Consider the following 18,532-nt stretch of genomic DNA (forward strand, 5'->3'; position numbering starts at 1 on the left):
TGCCAGCACCATGAATGTGTTAGAAAACATCAACCATTTGGGACAGTCTTATTTATTTAACTTTCTTTCTTTCTTTCATTCATTCATTCATTCATTTATTTGAGGGAAACAGAGAAAAACATCGATGTGAGAGAAAAATCTACCAGTTGGCTCCTGCACGTGTCCCAACTGGGGATCAAATAGGCAACCTTTAGGTATACAGGATGATGCTCCCACCACTGACTCACACCTGCCAGAGCAGCTAGTCTCATTTTAAATTTCTGACCATGAACCTCAAATGGGTTGTTATTGTTCTCCAGCAAGCATACCGTCTTCCTAATCCACTCACTCTTAAAATTCTCCTAAAATTATTTCAGACCTCCTCTCCTCAAATTTCTATCACCTCCTCTCCAATTTTTACTCTCAACTGATAACTTTTCTTCCTATTTCACTGAAAAAAAAAAAAAAAAAAAAACACTGAGCAATAGGAAAAAAATGTCTAAAACCCCACCACCAGTGCTAGCATCTTCACCACATATTTGAACTTCTTCCTACTATAGAAAAACCACATATGGTTCTATCTAAATTCATTCCTATGTATATAGACCAGGGGTCCTCAAACTACGGCCAGCGGGCCACATGCAAATACAAATACTCTATTTGTTCCCATTTTGTTTTTTTACTTCAAAATAAGATATGTGCAGTGTGCATAGGAATTTGTTCATAGTTCTTTTTTAAACTATAGTCCGGCCCTCCAACGGTCTGAGGGACAGTGAACTGGCCCCCTGTTTAAAAAGTTTGAGGACCCCTAATATAGACTATTCAAATCGTCTGTTATATGCTATTGAACTACTTGCTGGATTAATATAATGATCTGCTGATATCATACACAAGGATCAGCAAAACTATCCACTGAAAAATTCCCATCAACATATAAAATATGTGGTTTCTCCCCCATCAGAAGAAAGAAGGCGGGGAGGGAGGGAAGGAAGGCAGTGGTAAGAGGGGAATAAAACCAAACACTTCTCTAATCTGTTACTTACCATTTCTCTGCCTCTTTTGCAATAAAGCTCCTCAAAAGAGTTGTCTATGTAACTGGCTCCAATTCTCTCTTCCAGTTCTCTAATCCTCACCAGTCATGCTTTCCACTCTCCCAAATTGGTCACCTTGTGCTCCCATCAAGGTGACCAATGACCTCCAAATTGCTAAATCTAATAGTCAATTCTCAGTCCTCATATTATTTAGGAATAATAATACTACCAGCTTTAAAGGGTAATTGTGACCACTTAAAGAAATATTGGAGTACTCAGAACACTTTTATTGTAAACTGTTATTGTAATTATTTTGTAAACTCAACCTGAATGTCAAAACCTCCTAGGCTGACAGCATGCAAACTTATGGTAATTTATCTCCCTTTGTACTTCAATGGGTGCTTTCAATGAACATTCCTTCTCCATAACTGGGTCTCTGAAGGGAGAAAAAGGGGAATGGATTGGAGGCCCACACTCCTTTTAAATCTAATTTCTAAGGTCTCCCTTGAGGATTGAGTGTTAATTATCCTGTATTGTGTGGGTGTCTCCACAGCATCCATCTGAAAAATTAATTTTAACTTTTGACCAATGAGAGTAATAAGCTTCTCCCTCTTTTCTAAGTTTGACAGTAGCTTTGAAAATGTTTGAGAGTTGGGGGGTCTTAACTAAAGTCAAGCAAACTAACAATTTCTTAAAATTTGTGTTGTCAAAACAATAGCTTCAGCACCACAGATTCAAAAATATCAACATATCATTTGGAGCTAGAGATTCATGTATATATATAAAAGGCTAAGCGACCGGCCAACTGAACAATATTCCATTGTTCAGCTGGTAACTATGATATGCACTGACCACCAGGGGGCAGATGCTCAACGCAGGAGCTACTGAGCAGCAGCAACTTTGCAGAGTGCCCTCTCACACACCCTAGGACCCCTCAGGGGATGTTGGACTGCTGGCTTCTCCTGATCCCCACAGGCCAGGCCAAGGGACCCCACTGGTGCATGAATCCTTGCACCAGGCCTCTAGTAAATATATATTAGAGCTAGCAGGACTTGCTACTGAACTATATGTTGGATATGAGAGTAATAGAAGCATCGAGGATAAATCCAAGATTGTTTTGACCAGTGGGGAAAACTAAATGAGGTGGAACATACTAGATCCAGAGTTAGTTTGATTAAGTCTGAAAAGCTTATTTAGAATCCAACTGGAAATATCAAGTTGGCAATTAGATATATGAGCTGAGTTCAAGAAAAAAATGCTGGGCTAAAGATATAAATCTTGGAGTCATCAGCATATAGATGGTATCTTATGATCTTAGATAAGACTACTAAGGCAATTAGTGTAAACAGATAAAAATAGAATTCAAAGGACTGGGCACATATTTGGGCATTCCATAATGAAGACATCAGGGCTATGAGAATGAATCAAAAACAAATGCAAAAAGTAATCATTCAGGAAGAAAAACACAGAAGAGTATGGTGTGCTGGAAGCCAGGTAAAGAACTTGTATCAAGGAGATAGAAGTGATCAGCTATGTCCAAGAACTTGGTAAGTCATGTAAGATGAGCACTGAGAGAGAACCAACCATTAGATTTAGCAACATGAAAGTCACTTGTGACTGATAAGCCCAGTCTCAGTGGAGGCAGTGGGTATAGATGAGAAAGTCTTATTAAATGGCATAAGAAACATTACAAGGAGGGCAATTGGAAATACTCAGTGTAGACAACTCAAGGTATTTTCTATAAAATGGAACAGAAAAGTAGAGCAGTGGTTGGAAAGGGAATTGGGATTAAGAGAAATTCCATTTTAACACATTGCGTACCGCATAGAAATCTCTAAGACATACGCCAGGGCCCGCACATTTTTGGGCAAACTGCACGTTATTTAAATCATCATAATGCACTTTAGGTGTTGTTTTTCAATAATTATAACATTTTTATTTACAAAAACAAACAATTAAAGTTCCTAGTACTTTTTTAACGTATGGTACTGCGTAAAACATTTTCCTCTATGAAGAGGGACCAAACAAAATTTACATAAGTATCTAGATTCACTCCTTTTTCCATGGGCGTGAAAAACAAGAACACTCGTGAGCGGTCCTTAACAGATGGCATGCGAAACACGAGAACACTCCTGAGCGGTACGAAATGTGTTAAGACAAGAGAACAGCAGCATGTTTGTATACTAAGCTAGTAGAGAAAGGGAGAAACTGACAATGTAGAAAAGAGAAAGGAAGATTGCAGGAGCCACATTGCAGGAGTAGGCATAGGGATGATATCCAGCACACAAGTGGAGGAGCTGACCCTAGAAAGGAGTTGGCGCAGTTCATCCACAGTAAGAAAAGGAAAAACAGAGCCCATGAATATAGATGCATGACGGTAGAATGTGTGATGGTGTAAGCATGTGTCATTCTCTTCTGGTGACTTAATTTTCCAAGTAGAAAAGGAAAGGTCCTTATCTGAAAGTTAAGGGAGGGAGGAAGTGCTAGAAGACTGCGGAGAGGGGAAGGTATGAAATGCTTATTTAGGAAAGAGGGAGAGTAAATTGCCCAGGAACACTCAAGCCTACCTAAGATTGTAGATAGTGAGTTTACAGCATGCCTATCAGTGCAGTTGTGTGTTCTTCTGCCACATTTACTGTGCAGAGGCAGAAACAGTTAAACTCAACCAGAGACAGTCTTTTATCCAGGGAGGAGTATGAAATAAGAGGAGGACAAGAGATTTCATAATGTATGCAGGGACGATTATAACAATTGCCCATAAAATACAGTAGGTCCTCGGATTATGCCAGAGATCCGTCGCCATAAGTTGGAACCCACCTATATAAGCACCTATGTCACTCACATGGAGCACATACACAGCAGTAATGAAGTGAAACAGTAAAAAAAATTTAAAAGAAAGATAACAATTCCTGACCTTTACTCGTGGTAAATAAATAATAAAAAAAACATAAAGCACATATGTACATATGTCAAAATGACAGAACTTTTTTTTATAAATACTGTAAATGGGAGATGGTGAGGTAACCACAAAATGACATACCTTGAGTCCGATGTAACCAGAGGACTGCCTCTATAAGCTCTGCAAGGAGGGAGACAGGGATCTAAGAGAAATGAAAACCAGTGAAAAGGTAATATGGTCAATGGCTTGGAGGTTTGGTGGAATCAAAAGACTGCTGGAGTGCAGGTCTCAGAGGGAGTGAGCTGAACATATAGGAGGCAGTGATCAGAGAGAGAGAGACCTGATGCTAGGATCATGGATGTACTAGAAATAACTAAGAGAATAAATGGTAGAGTTACTGTTGAGAATAGGTCATTAGAAAAGATATCAAGTAAATGAGAAAGTAGGGTAGTGAGAGGGTTATCTTCCTAGATACTGAAACCACCAAAAAAAACAACAGTAGTAATTTTGGGAGAGTGACAGTGAGACAGGATCTAAACTCTTCAGGGAAGGTGAGAGTGACCCAGAGATAAGTAAGTGACTAATATAGTAGTGCCCTCTTATCTGTGACTTCAGTTTCTATGGTTTCAGTTACCGGTGATCAACCACAGTTCAAAAATCTATATATATAAAAGGCTAATATGCAAAGTGTCCCCTCAGAAGTTCGACCAGGAGACTAGGAGTTTGATTGATCGCTATGATGTGCACTGACCAACAGGGGGCGGTCTGGAACATGGTGGGTGAACAGCGGTGGCAGCGGGGCACTGAGGGGGAGAGGGAGGGAAAGAGGAGGTGGGGAGGTGGGGAGGCGGGGAACCTGACCAGCCCTGATTACTGACCAGGCCTAGGGACCCTACCTGTGCATGAATTTCGTGCATCAGGCCTCTAGTATTAAATATAAAACTCCAGAAATAAACAATTAAGTTTTAAATTGCTCACTGCTCTGAGTAGCATGTTGAAATCTCACAGTATCTCACACTGTCCCGCCTGGGATGTGAACCATCCCTTTGCCCAGTGTATTCATACTGTGTACACTATCCTCCCCATTAGTCATTAGTAGTCTCAGTTATCAGATTGACTGCCATGGTATCACAGTGCTTGTGTTCAAGTAACCCGTATTTTACTTAATAATGCCACATTAACATAATTTACTACAGTATATTATAATTGTGCTACTTTATTAGTTATTGTTGTTAATCTCTCACCGTGCCTAATTTATAAATTAAACTTTATCATAGGTATGGATATATAGGAAAAAACATAATATATATATATATAGGATTTGGTACTATCCACTCGGTGTCTTAGAACATAGTATATATATATATATCCCCCATTAATACGGAGGACAACTGCACAAGGAAAAGTGAATTCTTATCTCTTTGAGTCTTAGGTTCCATATTTGTGAATTGAAAATGCTGATAGTGCTTTCATCATGAGGTTTTTACAAGGATTGAATGAGATGATGCAGGTAGAACATCTGTCACCCATTGGACCTGGCAGAATTCAGATGGCAGAAATGTTATTTTTAAAAGGGGTACTTGTGAGGTTTGGGGTATGTGTCTCAACTAAAGTTGCAGAGTGTGGCTTGGAAGGCTCAACTGAGCTCAGGAATAACACAGAAAATCATAATCATCATAATCCCCCAGGATGTTCTTATAAGCCTGGGCCATGACCCTCCTATCAGCAACTATCCATTTTCATGTCATCTCTGGGCTCCAGGTGACACAGGTTCTTTCTGTCTCTTCAAGCCATCTGCAGACACCAGGCTTGTTGCCTTCCAGCCTAAGTGTCTAATGCAGAAAGCAAAAACCTAGCTGCTTGTTCTGGTGTGTCTCCCCATACCATGTCCAGGTTAGCTAAAAAAGGCCCAGGAAAGTGAAAGTTTCTAATGAAATGGTGCCTTGTATTCTGAACTGTGCTGAACCAAGAAACGTGCAGAGGCTCTAAGGCAGTACAGTCTAATTTGCTCCTAGCATAGGGAGCCTGGGCCAAGGCCTGGGTCAAGCCCTTTCCACTTCCTTTCTATATCCATCCATGCATTCAGCTCTAGGCAGGAGTTTCCACCAAGAGATGAGGTCTTGACTAGATAATAGGGAAGTCTGTATTTTATCAAAACAGGCAATAATATTCAGAGACTCCTTGTTCTTGAGAAAGCACCAATAAAGTTGATGGAGTAGGGGGCAGGGATTCAGGGAAACTGAGTCGTAGCAGCAGAACTACTAGAGTTGAATAGGTGCATGTAAAGAAGTGACCCTTCTTGTCCATTTCCTTGAACTTCCACCTCTAGCTCATTGAGGCTCTCAGACTATCTTAGCTGGGACAAGTTCTGAGAAAGTTTTACTTAGCATGACTCTTGCACAATCCTGAGAGTGGATCCCTAGCCTCCTCTACCCCCACACTGCTCGGTGACCACATTTGCTTTGTTCACTGCCAATTTTTTTTTAAAATATATTTTATTGGTTTTTTACAGAGAGGAAGGGAGAGAGATAGAGAGTTAGAAACATCAATGAGAGAGAAACATCGATCAGCTGCCTCCTGCACACCTCCCACTGGGGATGTGCCCGCAACCCAGGTATATGCCCTTGACCGGAATTGAACCTGGGACCCTTCAGTCCGCAGGCCGACGCTCTACCCACTGAGCCAAACCGGTTTCGGCCACTGCCAATTTTTTATTCCTAGTTATAGTAGGCTCTCAATAAGGAAGGAAGAAAGGAAGGGAAGGAAGGAAGGAACAGAGGAAGTTAGGGAGGGAAAGGAAAGGAGAAATGAAGGAACACAGAACACAGCTCTTCATGTCACCACAAATTCTCTGGGCTCTTTGCCAAAACCTAAATGCTCCAAATATCTTCACTGAATTTTTTTCCATGGCAATCTGCCTGAGCTGAGCAGTCATTATTTTTTTTCTAGCATGTCCCTTCTCCCTAAATTATTTATATAAATGGGAGGTCCCTCTTTTCTGAAAACATTTTCCTGATCCTTTTTCTTTGTCCTATCTAATACACATTTACTTATCTCTTCTTTAATGTAAGGGGACATTTTGATACAGCAGTGCTGGAAGGAGACAAGAATCATTAATTCAGAAAAATGGCTAAGCTTCTGCAGTTTGCCCGGCTTACATCTACTTGCTGAGGAATCCAAGTTCTGGAAAAGCAAAACTGCACTCCTGTTTATCAACTATCACTTACCAGTCAGGGCTGCTGACATTGATTAGCACTGAAAGGATGTTTGTCTCTTGTGTCCTTTCTGAACAGACTCCGAATAGATTCATTTCAACTAAGAAATCAACAAGGAAGCCTCCAGGGGAAAACATTTGGGAGGAGTACTGGTATGAGGGTGACATGAAACATATTTTTGTCCGACATATTTTGGATAATTATCTGGAACTGAAGTAGTCTGTCTGGGGGAGAGAGAAGCTGGCCTATCACTAGCAAAGGAAGTCAGCCTCTCAGAAGTAATTCCAAAAGATATTCCTAGGGAAGAGAAGAGAGAACTCCAGCAGCAATTTATTAAAAAACAAAACCAAAAAAGTCAAGTCTAAAATTGCTTATTCAACAGGCAAGCAATTTAAGAAGCCATGATTTGCCACACAAAAGGATTTGCGGTAAGCAAGACTCCTGTTAGATTTAAATTACATTTGGTTTTTAAATTGATCATTTACAAGCAGGTTTTTCAGCATATAAAAAGAAAGCACACCTGTGCACATTTTTTTCCAATTTAGCATATCAGCCGTATCTTTTCTGTAAACTTCCTGTGAAGAGCAGCTTCCATTATAGACTGGTGGTAAAAGAGTGAAGTATTAGTTTCACTCGCCTTAGAAGTTCATTCCTTGTTACTCCTCCCTCAGAACTGAGCAGGGAGAGCTGCTGCTTTGAAAGAGCCCAGGATGGGCTTTGGCAGGCATCAGAATCGCTTACAGGACAAAAGATTCCTGGGCCTCATCTCCATGAATTCTGATATGATAAGTCTGCGACAGGGCCTGGTGTCTGCAGTTTTAGCAGGCACCCAGGCTGACTCTGATGCAGGTGACCCAATGGAGCACATCTTGATAAATCCTAGCTTAGAGAAGATGTCTTCTAGATTGTTGTGTCAAGACAAATTGCCCTGCCTTCTGGATCCAGCACATCCCCTGGCTCTAATGCTCTCCATAAGCTCACACTTGGTGGATAGTTGCTGATCAACCCTGCTGTGCTGGGCAAGCCCACCTGTGGGGCTCAGTATGACACACCCTTGATTTCTCTTTATTCTGTTAGAACGATTACAGGAAGTTATCTATGCAATGCAAGGATTTTGTGGTGGGCGTGCTGGACCTATGCCGAGACACAGAAGAGGTGGAAGCAATTTTAAATGGTGATGTGAACTTCCAAGTCTGGTCCGACCACCACCGTCCAAGTCTGAGCCGGATCAAACTCGCCATTAAATACGAAGTCAAAAAGGTAAGCTTCCCCACCTCTCCTGGCCTTCCCACCTGGCATGGCTGCTGGCCTAGCTTTGTGCTCATGTTTATTTTATGTTTACGCAAGGTGACAGTGACAACACCAATTATCCAACTTCTCTCTAGACAGGGAACTGCTCAGAGCCCCTCTCTGCAACCCCCTTTCCCATCCCCAGGCTACCAGGAGAGAGAGATCATGATAGCCATTCCATAAAAAGGCTTTGAGCCTTGAGAATAAAACGGGATTTTCAGCCTCTAAACCACTGACAGGAACAATGTCACAGTTAGTGTTCCCATGAGCGAGCAGACCAATTTGAGGGTTTTCATGGGAAACAAATTACAGGTTGTACAATAGCATGTACTGCGCTTTCTCCGTGTGCCTGGGGACCCATTGTGTAGAAAATGTTTTAGTGTAGAGCAGCGGTTCTCAACCTGGGGGTCGAACCACCCTTTCACAGGGGTCGCCTAAGACCATCAGAAAACACATATATAATTACATATTGTTTTTGTGATTAATCACTATGCTTTAATTATGTTCAATTTGTAACAATGAAAATACATCCTGCATATCAGATATTTACATTACGATTCATTACAGTAGCAAAATTACAGTTATGAAGTAGCAACGAAAATAGTTTTATGGTTGGGGGTCACCACAACATGAGGAACTGTATTAAAGGGTCGCAGCATTAGAAAGGTTGAGAACCACTGGCTTAGAAGCTTTGTGGAATCCATGGTTCTGGAAGGCTTAGAGGAATTGCACTTCCCAGGCTCATGAAAGTCCACAGTAGGAAGCTCCAGTTGACTTTCACAAAGCAAGCTTGTTTAATGGCCACTGGCACCCAGTTGCACTGCACTCAGACCCACAGTGGTTGGTCAGATCAGGTCCTAAGAAGCAAAACTCAATTATGGTTCCAATGTAGATGTACTCTGAGTTCTTCAGAATCTGCTCTTATGTTAGATGACATCATTCATCCTGATGAAAACTGCAGAGCTCCAAAGATCAAAGATCCAAAGATGTGTTTAAATATCAAAGTGCTTTCCACATATGCAGGATGGCTGATCAGTCTTTCGGGGGTTTTACCCCAGCTATTTCACAGGATCAATAACTGGGCATATTTTCAATTCCCCAAAACAGCTTCTGGGCATTTCTCCTTTGTCTGATTGTCTTAATTTGTGAGGGGTGAATTTTATGAGGAAAATTCCACACATGTATCTGTGGAATTCATCTAGAGATAGCTTCTAAATTTGATAAAATCTTCTTGCCCTTTTACTTTTAATAATAATCAAAAATTTGAAGAAAATCAGTTTTTTAAAAGAGTCTGAGTCCCAAATATATGTTGATAAAGCATGCAAAAGGTGACCTTAGATAAATATTAGGAAGTATAGAGTGATGGGAGGAGAGGAGTCAGGCTACAATTTGAAATATGATACTATTTTCTGAGCTCAGGGAAACCCACTTTTTAGCCTATCCCAAGAGCTCACTGAGGCTTTTCATCAAAGCACCGGCATCCCTTCCTGAAGCTGCTGACACATTCTCAGTCTGGAAGTTCAAACACACCCTGCTGTGAGACTGGCAATGGTAAGGATGAGCTTGAGTTTCCAGAACCACCAGCATTTCCTGCCTTCACCAAGCCAAGCATACCCCTGCCTCACAGCACAGAGAAAACCCAAAGTATTGGAGATGCTTAGAATTTGCAGATTTACTTTCACAGTTTTGGCTATTCAAGAGCAATTCCAACAGCCCATGAAATGCAAGCAGTCACCATTTTTCTGAAACATAAATCCACATATTTTAGCAAAACTGTCACTGAAGGTAGATCAGTCAACTAGTCCAGAAGTCTGGCCACTACCTCATAGCTACATGTTCCCACTCATTGTCAACTACAAAATGGGCACAGTGATGAGTGAGAAGAGAAAGTAAATTGCTCCATGAACATGACTGTTCAAGTCAGAATTAAAAAGGTTTTATGAGGAAAATCATTTACTCTAGTGGTATTCGCCAATTAGGGCAGGAAATATCCATCATGAATGTCAAGTGTCTGCTGCAATCAACAATTAAGACAATGATAAATGACTTGCATAAAATGTCAGCCTTGCTCACTCAAAGACCTCCCTCCATCAAAGCACCACCATCCCAAACCATGTATGTCATCAGCCAACAGTAAACAGACTCATAGGTTCCTTGACATTTATTCTACTATGATTTGCCAGTGAAAATACCTAATATTAAAGACTTATTAATATTATAATAAGATTTCAGTTTTAATTTATGAGCTTTAGCATGCTTGCGTAGACAGTCTACTCCTGTAGACTCCTATGTAATGACTAGCACCAAGGCCTATTATACAAATACACTGCCTTTCACACCTGATATACGTATGAGTCTTGAGGCTAAAATATAAAACTGCAAGTATTCCTAAGGCTTGACCCACGTGATATAAAAAGCAAACCATTAATTCAGTGATTAAAGTAAACTAGTTATTCTTGGCAGTTTCATGGGCTGCTAATAGGTATGACTTTAAGAAAAGGTTTTGTGTTCAAATAAGTCAAATAGATTTCTTAAAGACATTAGAGAGCCTTTAATATGCACTGCTACTCTAAAAGAAGGCAACAATATGTATTACTTACCCAGAGAACTGTATTTCTCATGGAGCATTTGATGAAACTAGCTGTCCATGTAACAGTCTGGAAAATTCTAATATAGGATCAGCCTAAATATCTATGAAGTACATGGATCTGAATGAAGTGGGTGCTGCCCTGTGGCTGGTACTGTGCCTTGAATCCTGTCTTCACTTGCATGTTTGCCTCTTTTCAGGCACCATCTTCATGTCTAGTCCCCAGACTGGCTCAGACACAATGTCAGCCCTTGTTAGATAAAGATAATCACCCCACTATGGCACAGGGACCACCTGGTACAGAGGAAGGAATCATGAAGTGGGTGTCAGGAAATTTCTAGCATGATGCTTACACTTATTAGCCATGTAGTCTTGGTTAAGTCCTTGAAGCTCTCGGTGCCTTATTTCCATCTGCAAAATGGGCATATAAGTTTTTGCTTCATAGAGTTTTCTGTGAACTTTGAAATGAATTGATATGAAAGGAAATGTTCTAGAAACTATAAAGTTCTGTGCAATTCCACAGGGAAGCATCAGTGCTAACATTCAATGATGTCCCTTTCCTTGGGACTACAGTGGTCCTTTGTCCCCAGATACATTCCCTAGCTTGTCCTTTGATATCTCCCCAGAGAATGCTAGAAATGTCCCCCTGTGTAAGGACATCATCCTTATAGCCTAAAGTGCCTCCTGAAATGACCAAAGGCCTTCAGAGGATGTGGTTGTTCTTCACAACTTCTATTCTAAAAGGGTCACTCAGGCCCCAGCTGGTTTCACTCAGTGGATAGAGTGTCAGCTTGCAGACTAAATGATCCCAGGTTTGATTCCAGTCAAGGGCCCATGCCCAGGTTACAGACCCGATCTCCAGTGTGCGGCGTGCAGGAGGCAGCCAATCAGTGCTTCTCTCTCATAATTGATGTTTCTATCTCTCACTCCCTCTCCCTTCCTCTCTGAAATCAATAAATAAATCTATATAAATAAAAGCCTAAGTGACTGGCCGACCATTCAATGGAAAGACCGGTAGCTGTGATGCACACTGACCACCAGGGGACAGATGCTCAACGCAAGATCTGCCGAGCTGCAGTGACTTGGCAACTGTGGTTCTCGGATGATGCACCCGGAACCAGAGAGGAGGGAGCCCGATTCCAGGGTGCATCACCTGAGAACCGCTCTCTCATAATCTGGGATCCCTCAGAGGATGTCAGAGAGCTAGTTTCAACCCAATCCCCACAAGTGCACGAATCCGTGCACCGGGCCTCTAGTCCTATATAATAAAAGGCTAATATGCAAATCAACCAAACAGTGGAACGACCAGTCGCTGTGATGCGCACTGACCACCAAGGAGCAGAAACTCACCTCAGGAGCTGCCCCTTCGTGGTCAGAGTGCTTCCACAGGGAGATCACTGCTCAACCAGAAGCCCTGAGCCAGGCTCGCAGCTGGCAAGCACAGCGGCAGTGGTGGGAGCCTCTCCCGCCTCTGCGGCAGTCAGACATCCCCCAAGGGCTCCCGGACTACAAGAGGGTGCATGAATTTTGTGCACTGGGCCTCTAGCATATATCCTATCTAATAAAAGAGAAACATGGTAATTAGCCGTACATCCACTACCCTTCCCATTGGCTAATCAGGGCAATATGCAAATTAACTGCCAGCCAAGATGGTGGCCGGCAGCCAGGCAGCGTGAAGCTAACATGAGTCTCGCTTGCTTCAGTGATGGAGGAAACCAATGTTCCCCCCCTGCCTTCCTGGCCTCTGAGCTTGCAGTTTGAAACATTGTTACAAATATAGAAGCTAAACAAAACCCCAGAAACCTGCTTTCAGCCAGCCGGGATCTCAGAGCTGGAGTTGATACAGTGTTTTGATTATAGAACCCAAACAAACCAGATACCTGCTTTCACCAGCAGAGGCCTCAGAGCTGCAGCCAGAGCTAAAGCTGGCCCAGAATAAAAAGAAAAAGAAAAAAAGGAGCAGTTGGGAGCTTCAGTCACCCGCCAGCCTGAAAACAGCCCTCAGCCCCTCACCCAGACTGGCCAGGCATCCCAGTGGGGACCCCCACCCTGAAGGGTGTGTGACCAGCTGCAAACAGCCATCATCCCCTCACCCAGGCTGGCCAGGCACCCCAGTGGGGACCCTCACCATGATCCAGGACACCCTTCAGGGCAAACCAGCCGGCCCCCACCCATGCACCAGGCCTCTATCCTATATAGTAAAAGGGTAATATGCCTCCCAGCACCGGGATCAGCGTGACAGGGGGAAGCGCCCAAACCCCCTGATTGCCCTGCGGCTCTGTGTGTGACAGGGGCGGGGCCACAACCTCCCTATCTGCCCTGCTCTGTTCGTGACAGGGGAAGGCGCCCCAACTCCCTGATCAGCCCTGCTCTGTGCCTGATTGGGAGCTCCCCAACTCCCTGATCGCCCTGCGGCTCTGTGTGTGACAGGGTGCGGCGCCCCAACCCCCTGATCGGCCCTGCTCTGCGGGTGATAGAGGGTGGCGCCCCAACCCCCCCCCCCCCACGGGCCCTGCTCTGTGTGTGATGGGGTACAGCCATAACCTTCCCATCGGCCCTGCCCTGAGTGTGACAGTGGTGGCATCCCAACCCCCTGATCGGCCCTGCTCTGTGTGTGACAGGGGGTGGTGCCCCAACTCCCCTATCAGCCCTGCTGTGTGTGTGACAGGGGGGAGCTCCCCAACCCCCTATTCGGCCCTGCTCTGTGCGTGACAGGGTACGGAGCCCCAACCCCCCTGATGGGCCCTGCTCTGTGCGTGACAGGGGGCAGCGCCCCAACCCGATTGGCCCTGCTCTGTGCGTGACAGGGGGTGGCGCCACAACCTCCCCATCGACCCTGCCTTGAGTGTGACAGGGGGCGGTGCCCCAACCCTCCAATCGGCCCTACCCTGAGCGTGACTGAGGGTGGCATCGCAACCTCCCAATCCGCCCTGCTCTGTGCATGACAGGGGGCGGTGCCCCAACTCCCCAATCGGCCCTGCTCTGAGCCCGACCAGGGGCTGTACCTAGGGATTGGACCTGTCCTCTGCCACCCGGGAGCAGGCCTAAGCCAGCAGGTCGTTATCTCCTGAGGGGTCCCAGACTGCGAGAGGGCACAGGCCGGGCTGAGGGACCCCCTCCCCCCCGAGTGCACAAATTTTTGTGCACCGGGCCTCTAGTATATATAAAAGGGTCACTCAGCCTCCTCAATAACCCAGGTGGATGTGTCATCTGAAATATTAGCCACTATGTTTGGAAGGCAGTGTTGAGAAGTGGCTAAGAGGGTACTCTGAGGTTAATCCTGGTCCAACTACTTATTAACAGGGTCACTTGAGCAAGTCACTAGCCTCTCTGCCTCCATAAAATTTGGATAATGATGCTTACTTCATAGGATTATGAGGATCAAATGGGATAAAGAATGTGCCTTAAATAGCCTCAGGCCTCTCCAGCCTGTGGGTATAAATGAGTAGTGTTAATATACACATTGCACTAGCTTAGAGTCAATGTCCACACTACTTAAGACATTTCTGTTACTCATCTCAGTCCATTCCAGCTTTTAAAGGCACAGCCCCTTCAGAATTCATACTTGCCTCATGAAGAAGCAAGGATGCTTCTCTCCCCATGCTGAGTCAGAAGCGACTCCACTTGTGTCTCATGCGTTAAGGAAAAAATTCCTCCAGCTTTGGCCTGCAGCCCATACACATGTCCACAAACCTGCCCATACATAACACATACATATTCATGCATGCATGCATACATATATATAGAGAGACATATATACATATATATATATATATATATATATATATATATATATACACACACACACACACACACACACACACAACACACACACTATGCACAGGCCTTAATCTTCCCCTTCAGGGTCAATCTGAGTAATAGACATCTTGCTGTCTTTTCCATTTCTATCTATATCTATGCCCAAACTTCCTTCTTAAAAGCCCTCTTCTCACCCTGTTTACCAACTCTGAATAAATGCTTAGGGCAGTGGTCCTCAACCTTCTGGCCCTTTAAATACAATTCCTCATGTTGTGACCCAACCATAAAATTATTTTCGTTGTTACTTCATAACTGTAATTTTGCTACTGTTATGAATTGTAAAGTAAATATCTGATATGCTGGTTGGTCTTAGGCGACCCCTGTGAAAGGGTCGTTCGACCACCAAAGGGGTTGCGACCCACAGGTTGAGAACCGCTGGCTTAGGGGAATTACAACCCCACCAACTAGGAGGACCCAACAGTCTCTAAATCTGTTTAGGTACAGCTGGGCCGGGACGGCACCCATAAAGAGAGCCCAGACACAATCCTTGGTGCTCTTATTCAACTTGTCTGAGGACACACATTGGGGCCCTTCATTTTCATTCCTCCCTTTCTCCCCTCTTTATTGCTTCTTCATCTCTACACTTTCATGGTTGTTTTTCCACTACATCATTCCTTCCTTCTTCCTGACTCCAAGTCTGTCTTAATGAAGATCAGGTGAATCTCCTATTCACCGAAAGAACGTTGTAGGCTCAACTGCCAAAGAAGAGTCAAAAAAAGAGACCCAGAATGTCCTATTTTGCACAATAGAGGCCTTAACTTCATCTTTAAAGGAGATGCAGGCCACTTTGGACATAACTAAGCAAAGACCCAATACCAAAAAAAAAAAAAAAAAAGGAAAGCATAAATATCTTGTCCAAAGTTATTACTCCCACTGCAGAAAGCATGTCTCTTATCATGCAATATCACTAATAAAGGTGGTTAATTCAATCTCTCACCATCTATGAGCTCTACAGACCCTGATCAGCCTGTTGGGGATCCTGAACAGAATAAAACACAGCCTTTCCCTCAAAGAGCCATCAGTTGTGGTTGAGGTAAAGACAGGTATGCTATGACTGTAGCAGCAGTAGCCTCTGCACTTCACCAGCTAAGCAGAATAGAGTTCAAAGCAGGTAGTTCTTTCACACTTCAAGGGGGCCCCAAGGTATAGAATCGTGGCACATGGCTTGATTCGGGGAATCTAATCATGGTGTCAGCCATCTTTCCTTCCAACTGATGAGACTCCCCATGTTTTTCAAGAGGTAGCTCCATTCTACTGAGTCTTCCAGTCTCTAGAATTTCAGAGGTTCCTTTCCTGACTCTGCCAAGCTCCTGGTGATTCCTGGCTCAGAAAGCTAGTCTCCCATGAAATAAATGAACGATCTGTGACAGGACCATGAGAGAGGAGAGAATTACAGGGAGAAACCATCTTAGCCTTACTCAGCAACACAGTTCCCTTTCTTCACACTGTTATACTAAAGAAAGTGAGTTTTGCTCAATTACTCATCATTTAACAAACACTCACTGATTTCTACCATACCACCAGCCCTGTGCTGAGCACTTGGGAGACTGAGTATACCAAGACCCAGGCCTTGCCCCTGAAGGGTTCATGTAGCAATGGAAAGCGATGTTTGAACAAAGGTTTTCAATCCTATCTGACCAAGGCAAATGGGGTTGGAATGGGGCAGCATGGAAGCCAGAGGAAGCACTGACAAGCTCAGTCTGACCTCAGAAAATGTTTCTCAGAAGGGTAAATCCTTGAGCCAGGGCTTAAAGGATGAGAGGTGCTGAGTGGGATGATAACTTAGGCACCAAGAGGTGAAGGAGGACAACTTAGGCAGAGAAAGGTGGAAGTTGAAAAGTCACAGATACTGGAGGGAGGAAGAAAGTGGCATGTGTATGGAACATGTTTAGAGGGAGATGTTTCCCTGTAGCTGCATCACTGTGGAAAATAAACACACTGGAAAGCTTGTCAGAACCAGGTCCTTGAGGCAACTGCATGCTCTGCATGGACACTTGATCCTGCCAGCAGTATCCAACAGAATTTTCTAATATGATGGAAATCTTCTATTTTCTACTTTCTAATACGGTAGCTACTAACCTCATATGGCTATTTAGCACTGGAGATAAGCTAATTCATTATGGAAGTGAATTTTTATTATTTTTAAATTAATTTAAATTTTAATAGCCACATGTGGCCAGCAGTTACCAAAGTGTCCAGCATGGCTATATATGTTCTCATTCATGCATTCAACAAGCCTTCACTGAGCGACCACAAAGTATGCTGTGCTTATCACTGGGGACATGGTGGTGAATAAAAATGACATGATGTCAGCCATAATATTAATCAAAACTTCACGCCAATAAATTATAATACTGCAATTGAAGTAAGCATTATAAAAGGGGAAAACATGACATTATAACTTCTAAAGGCAGATGTGACATAATAAGGGAGGTCAATGAAGGTTCCTCTGAGGAACTCATGCTTGCTCTAAGAAAAACTAACCAGAGGTGGGGAGAACATTTCTGGCAGAAAAAAAAGATGTTCAAAGCATGTTCAAAGGCGGGAGGAAACACAGCATATAAGAGGAACTGAAAGAAAGTTAATGTGGCTGCATGAGAACACATGAAGAGTTGGGAATGGGATGAGTCTAAAGAAGCAAAGACCCAATACCAAAAAAAAAAAAGAGGCTTGTAGATAAGGATAAAAGATTTTGGTTTTGTTCTTCTTTTAAGATTAGGAAGCCATCTGAGGACTTCAATCAGAAGTGGTTGTAACAATTAGGATAGATGGAGAGAGAGCTAGTCCTCTGATAAAGGCTGGAAGGCAAAAAGGGAAAGATACGGATGCAACATATTTATTGGGCAAAGGGACAGGATATTAATCAAGGTAGACGAAGCTAAGCTGTGTTGACAAGCAAAACCAAAGTTGTAGTGGCTTTTAACAAAAGGTTTATTTATTGCTTGTCTTATTTCCATCTGGGAACAGAATTCACTGAGGAACCCACGTTAAAGAATGGCCACCATCTCAAATGCTTCTACCCTGCCAAAGGAAAGTCCAGCTCTGGAGAGGTTTACACTGCAATTCAATGTTGTCACCTGGTAGTGACACACATTGTTTCTGCTTGCAACTTGTCATCAGCAATTAATCACATCATTCACCCCACCACATGTAGGGCCAGGAACTATAGCCCTGCCGTACATTTGAAGGAAGAGAAAAATTGAGCCATTTGGAAAATAGCAGTAATGACTACCAAAAGGAGAAAAGTTGAGGGAATTCATATTAATAGCCTTAACTTCTCTGCAAATAGGAAGCAGAATAACCTTCTGAGGTAGAAGGCAGACTAAAAAAAAGTTAAAAAAAATTGTTTTCCAGGAAAAATTCGGTGGGAGATGAGACAGCTGAATAGCCAGCCAAGATGAGATTGTAAATTCTTTAGCAATAGCCTGTGTTCTGAATAAAAGTGGAAAAATCTCTACCAAAAAAAAAAAAATGGTTAACACTCCATGTCAATGTCTTCCATGAACCTCAATTTTCTGCTGTCAACTTCATTTCAAGATCCTCTCATAAACATGAGACCCAGAAATGCATAACGTGTGCCCCTGGGGCACAGCACCCAGAAGGTTCCCCTCAGAAAAGAAAGTCAGGGAGGGAGGTGCAAGATTAGAAGCACAGGGCCAGTGAACAAAAGACATCCAGCTTTCTAGAGGACGTCTGAGAGGTCAATCAGAAG

General features: G+C 43.2%; 1 protein-coding gene across 1 annotated transcript in view; it reads left to right on the plus strand.

The window, feature by feature from the left end:
- The window catches only part of TRPC7 (transient receptor potential cation channel subfamily C member 7), a 141,853-nt gene that overhangs the window by 41,584 nt on the left and 81,737 nt on the right, over window positions 1-18,532 (plus strand). Inside the window, exon 3 of the mRNA XM_036312601.1 lies at window positions 8,202-8,384. Within this exon, the coding sequence (XP_036168494.1) occupies window positions 8,202-8,384 (183 nt within the window). The remainder of the gene's footprint in view (window positions 1-8,201; window positions 8,385-18,532) is intronic.

Source organism: Myotis myotis, unplaced genomic scaffold (genome assembly GCF_014108235.1).
Source record: "Myotis myotis isolate mMyoMyo1 unplaced genomic scaffold, mMyoMyo1.p scaffold_m19_p_6, whole genome shotgun sequence".
NCBI lineage: Eukaryota > Metazoa > Chordata > Mammalia > Chiroptera > Vespertilionidae > Myotis > Myotis myotis.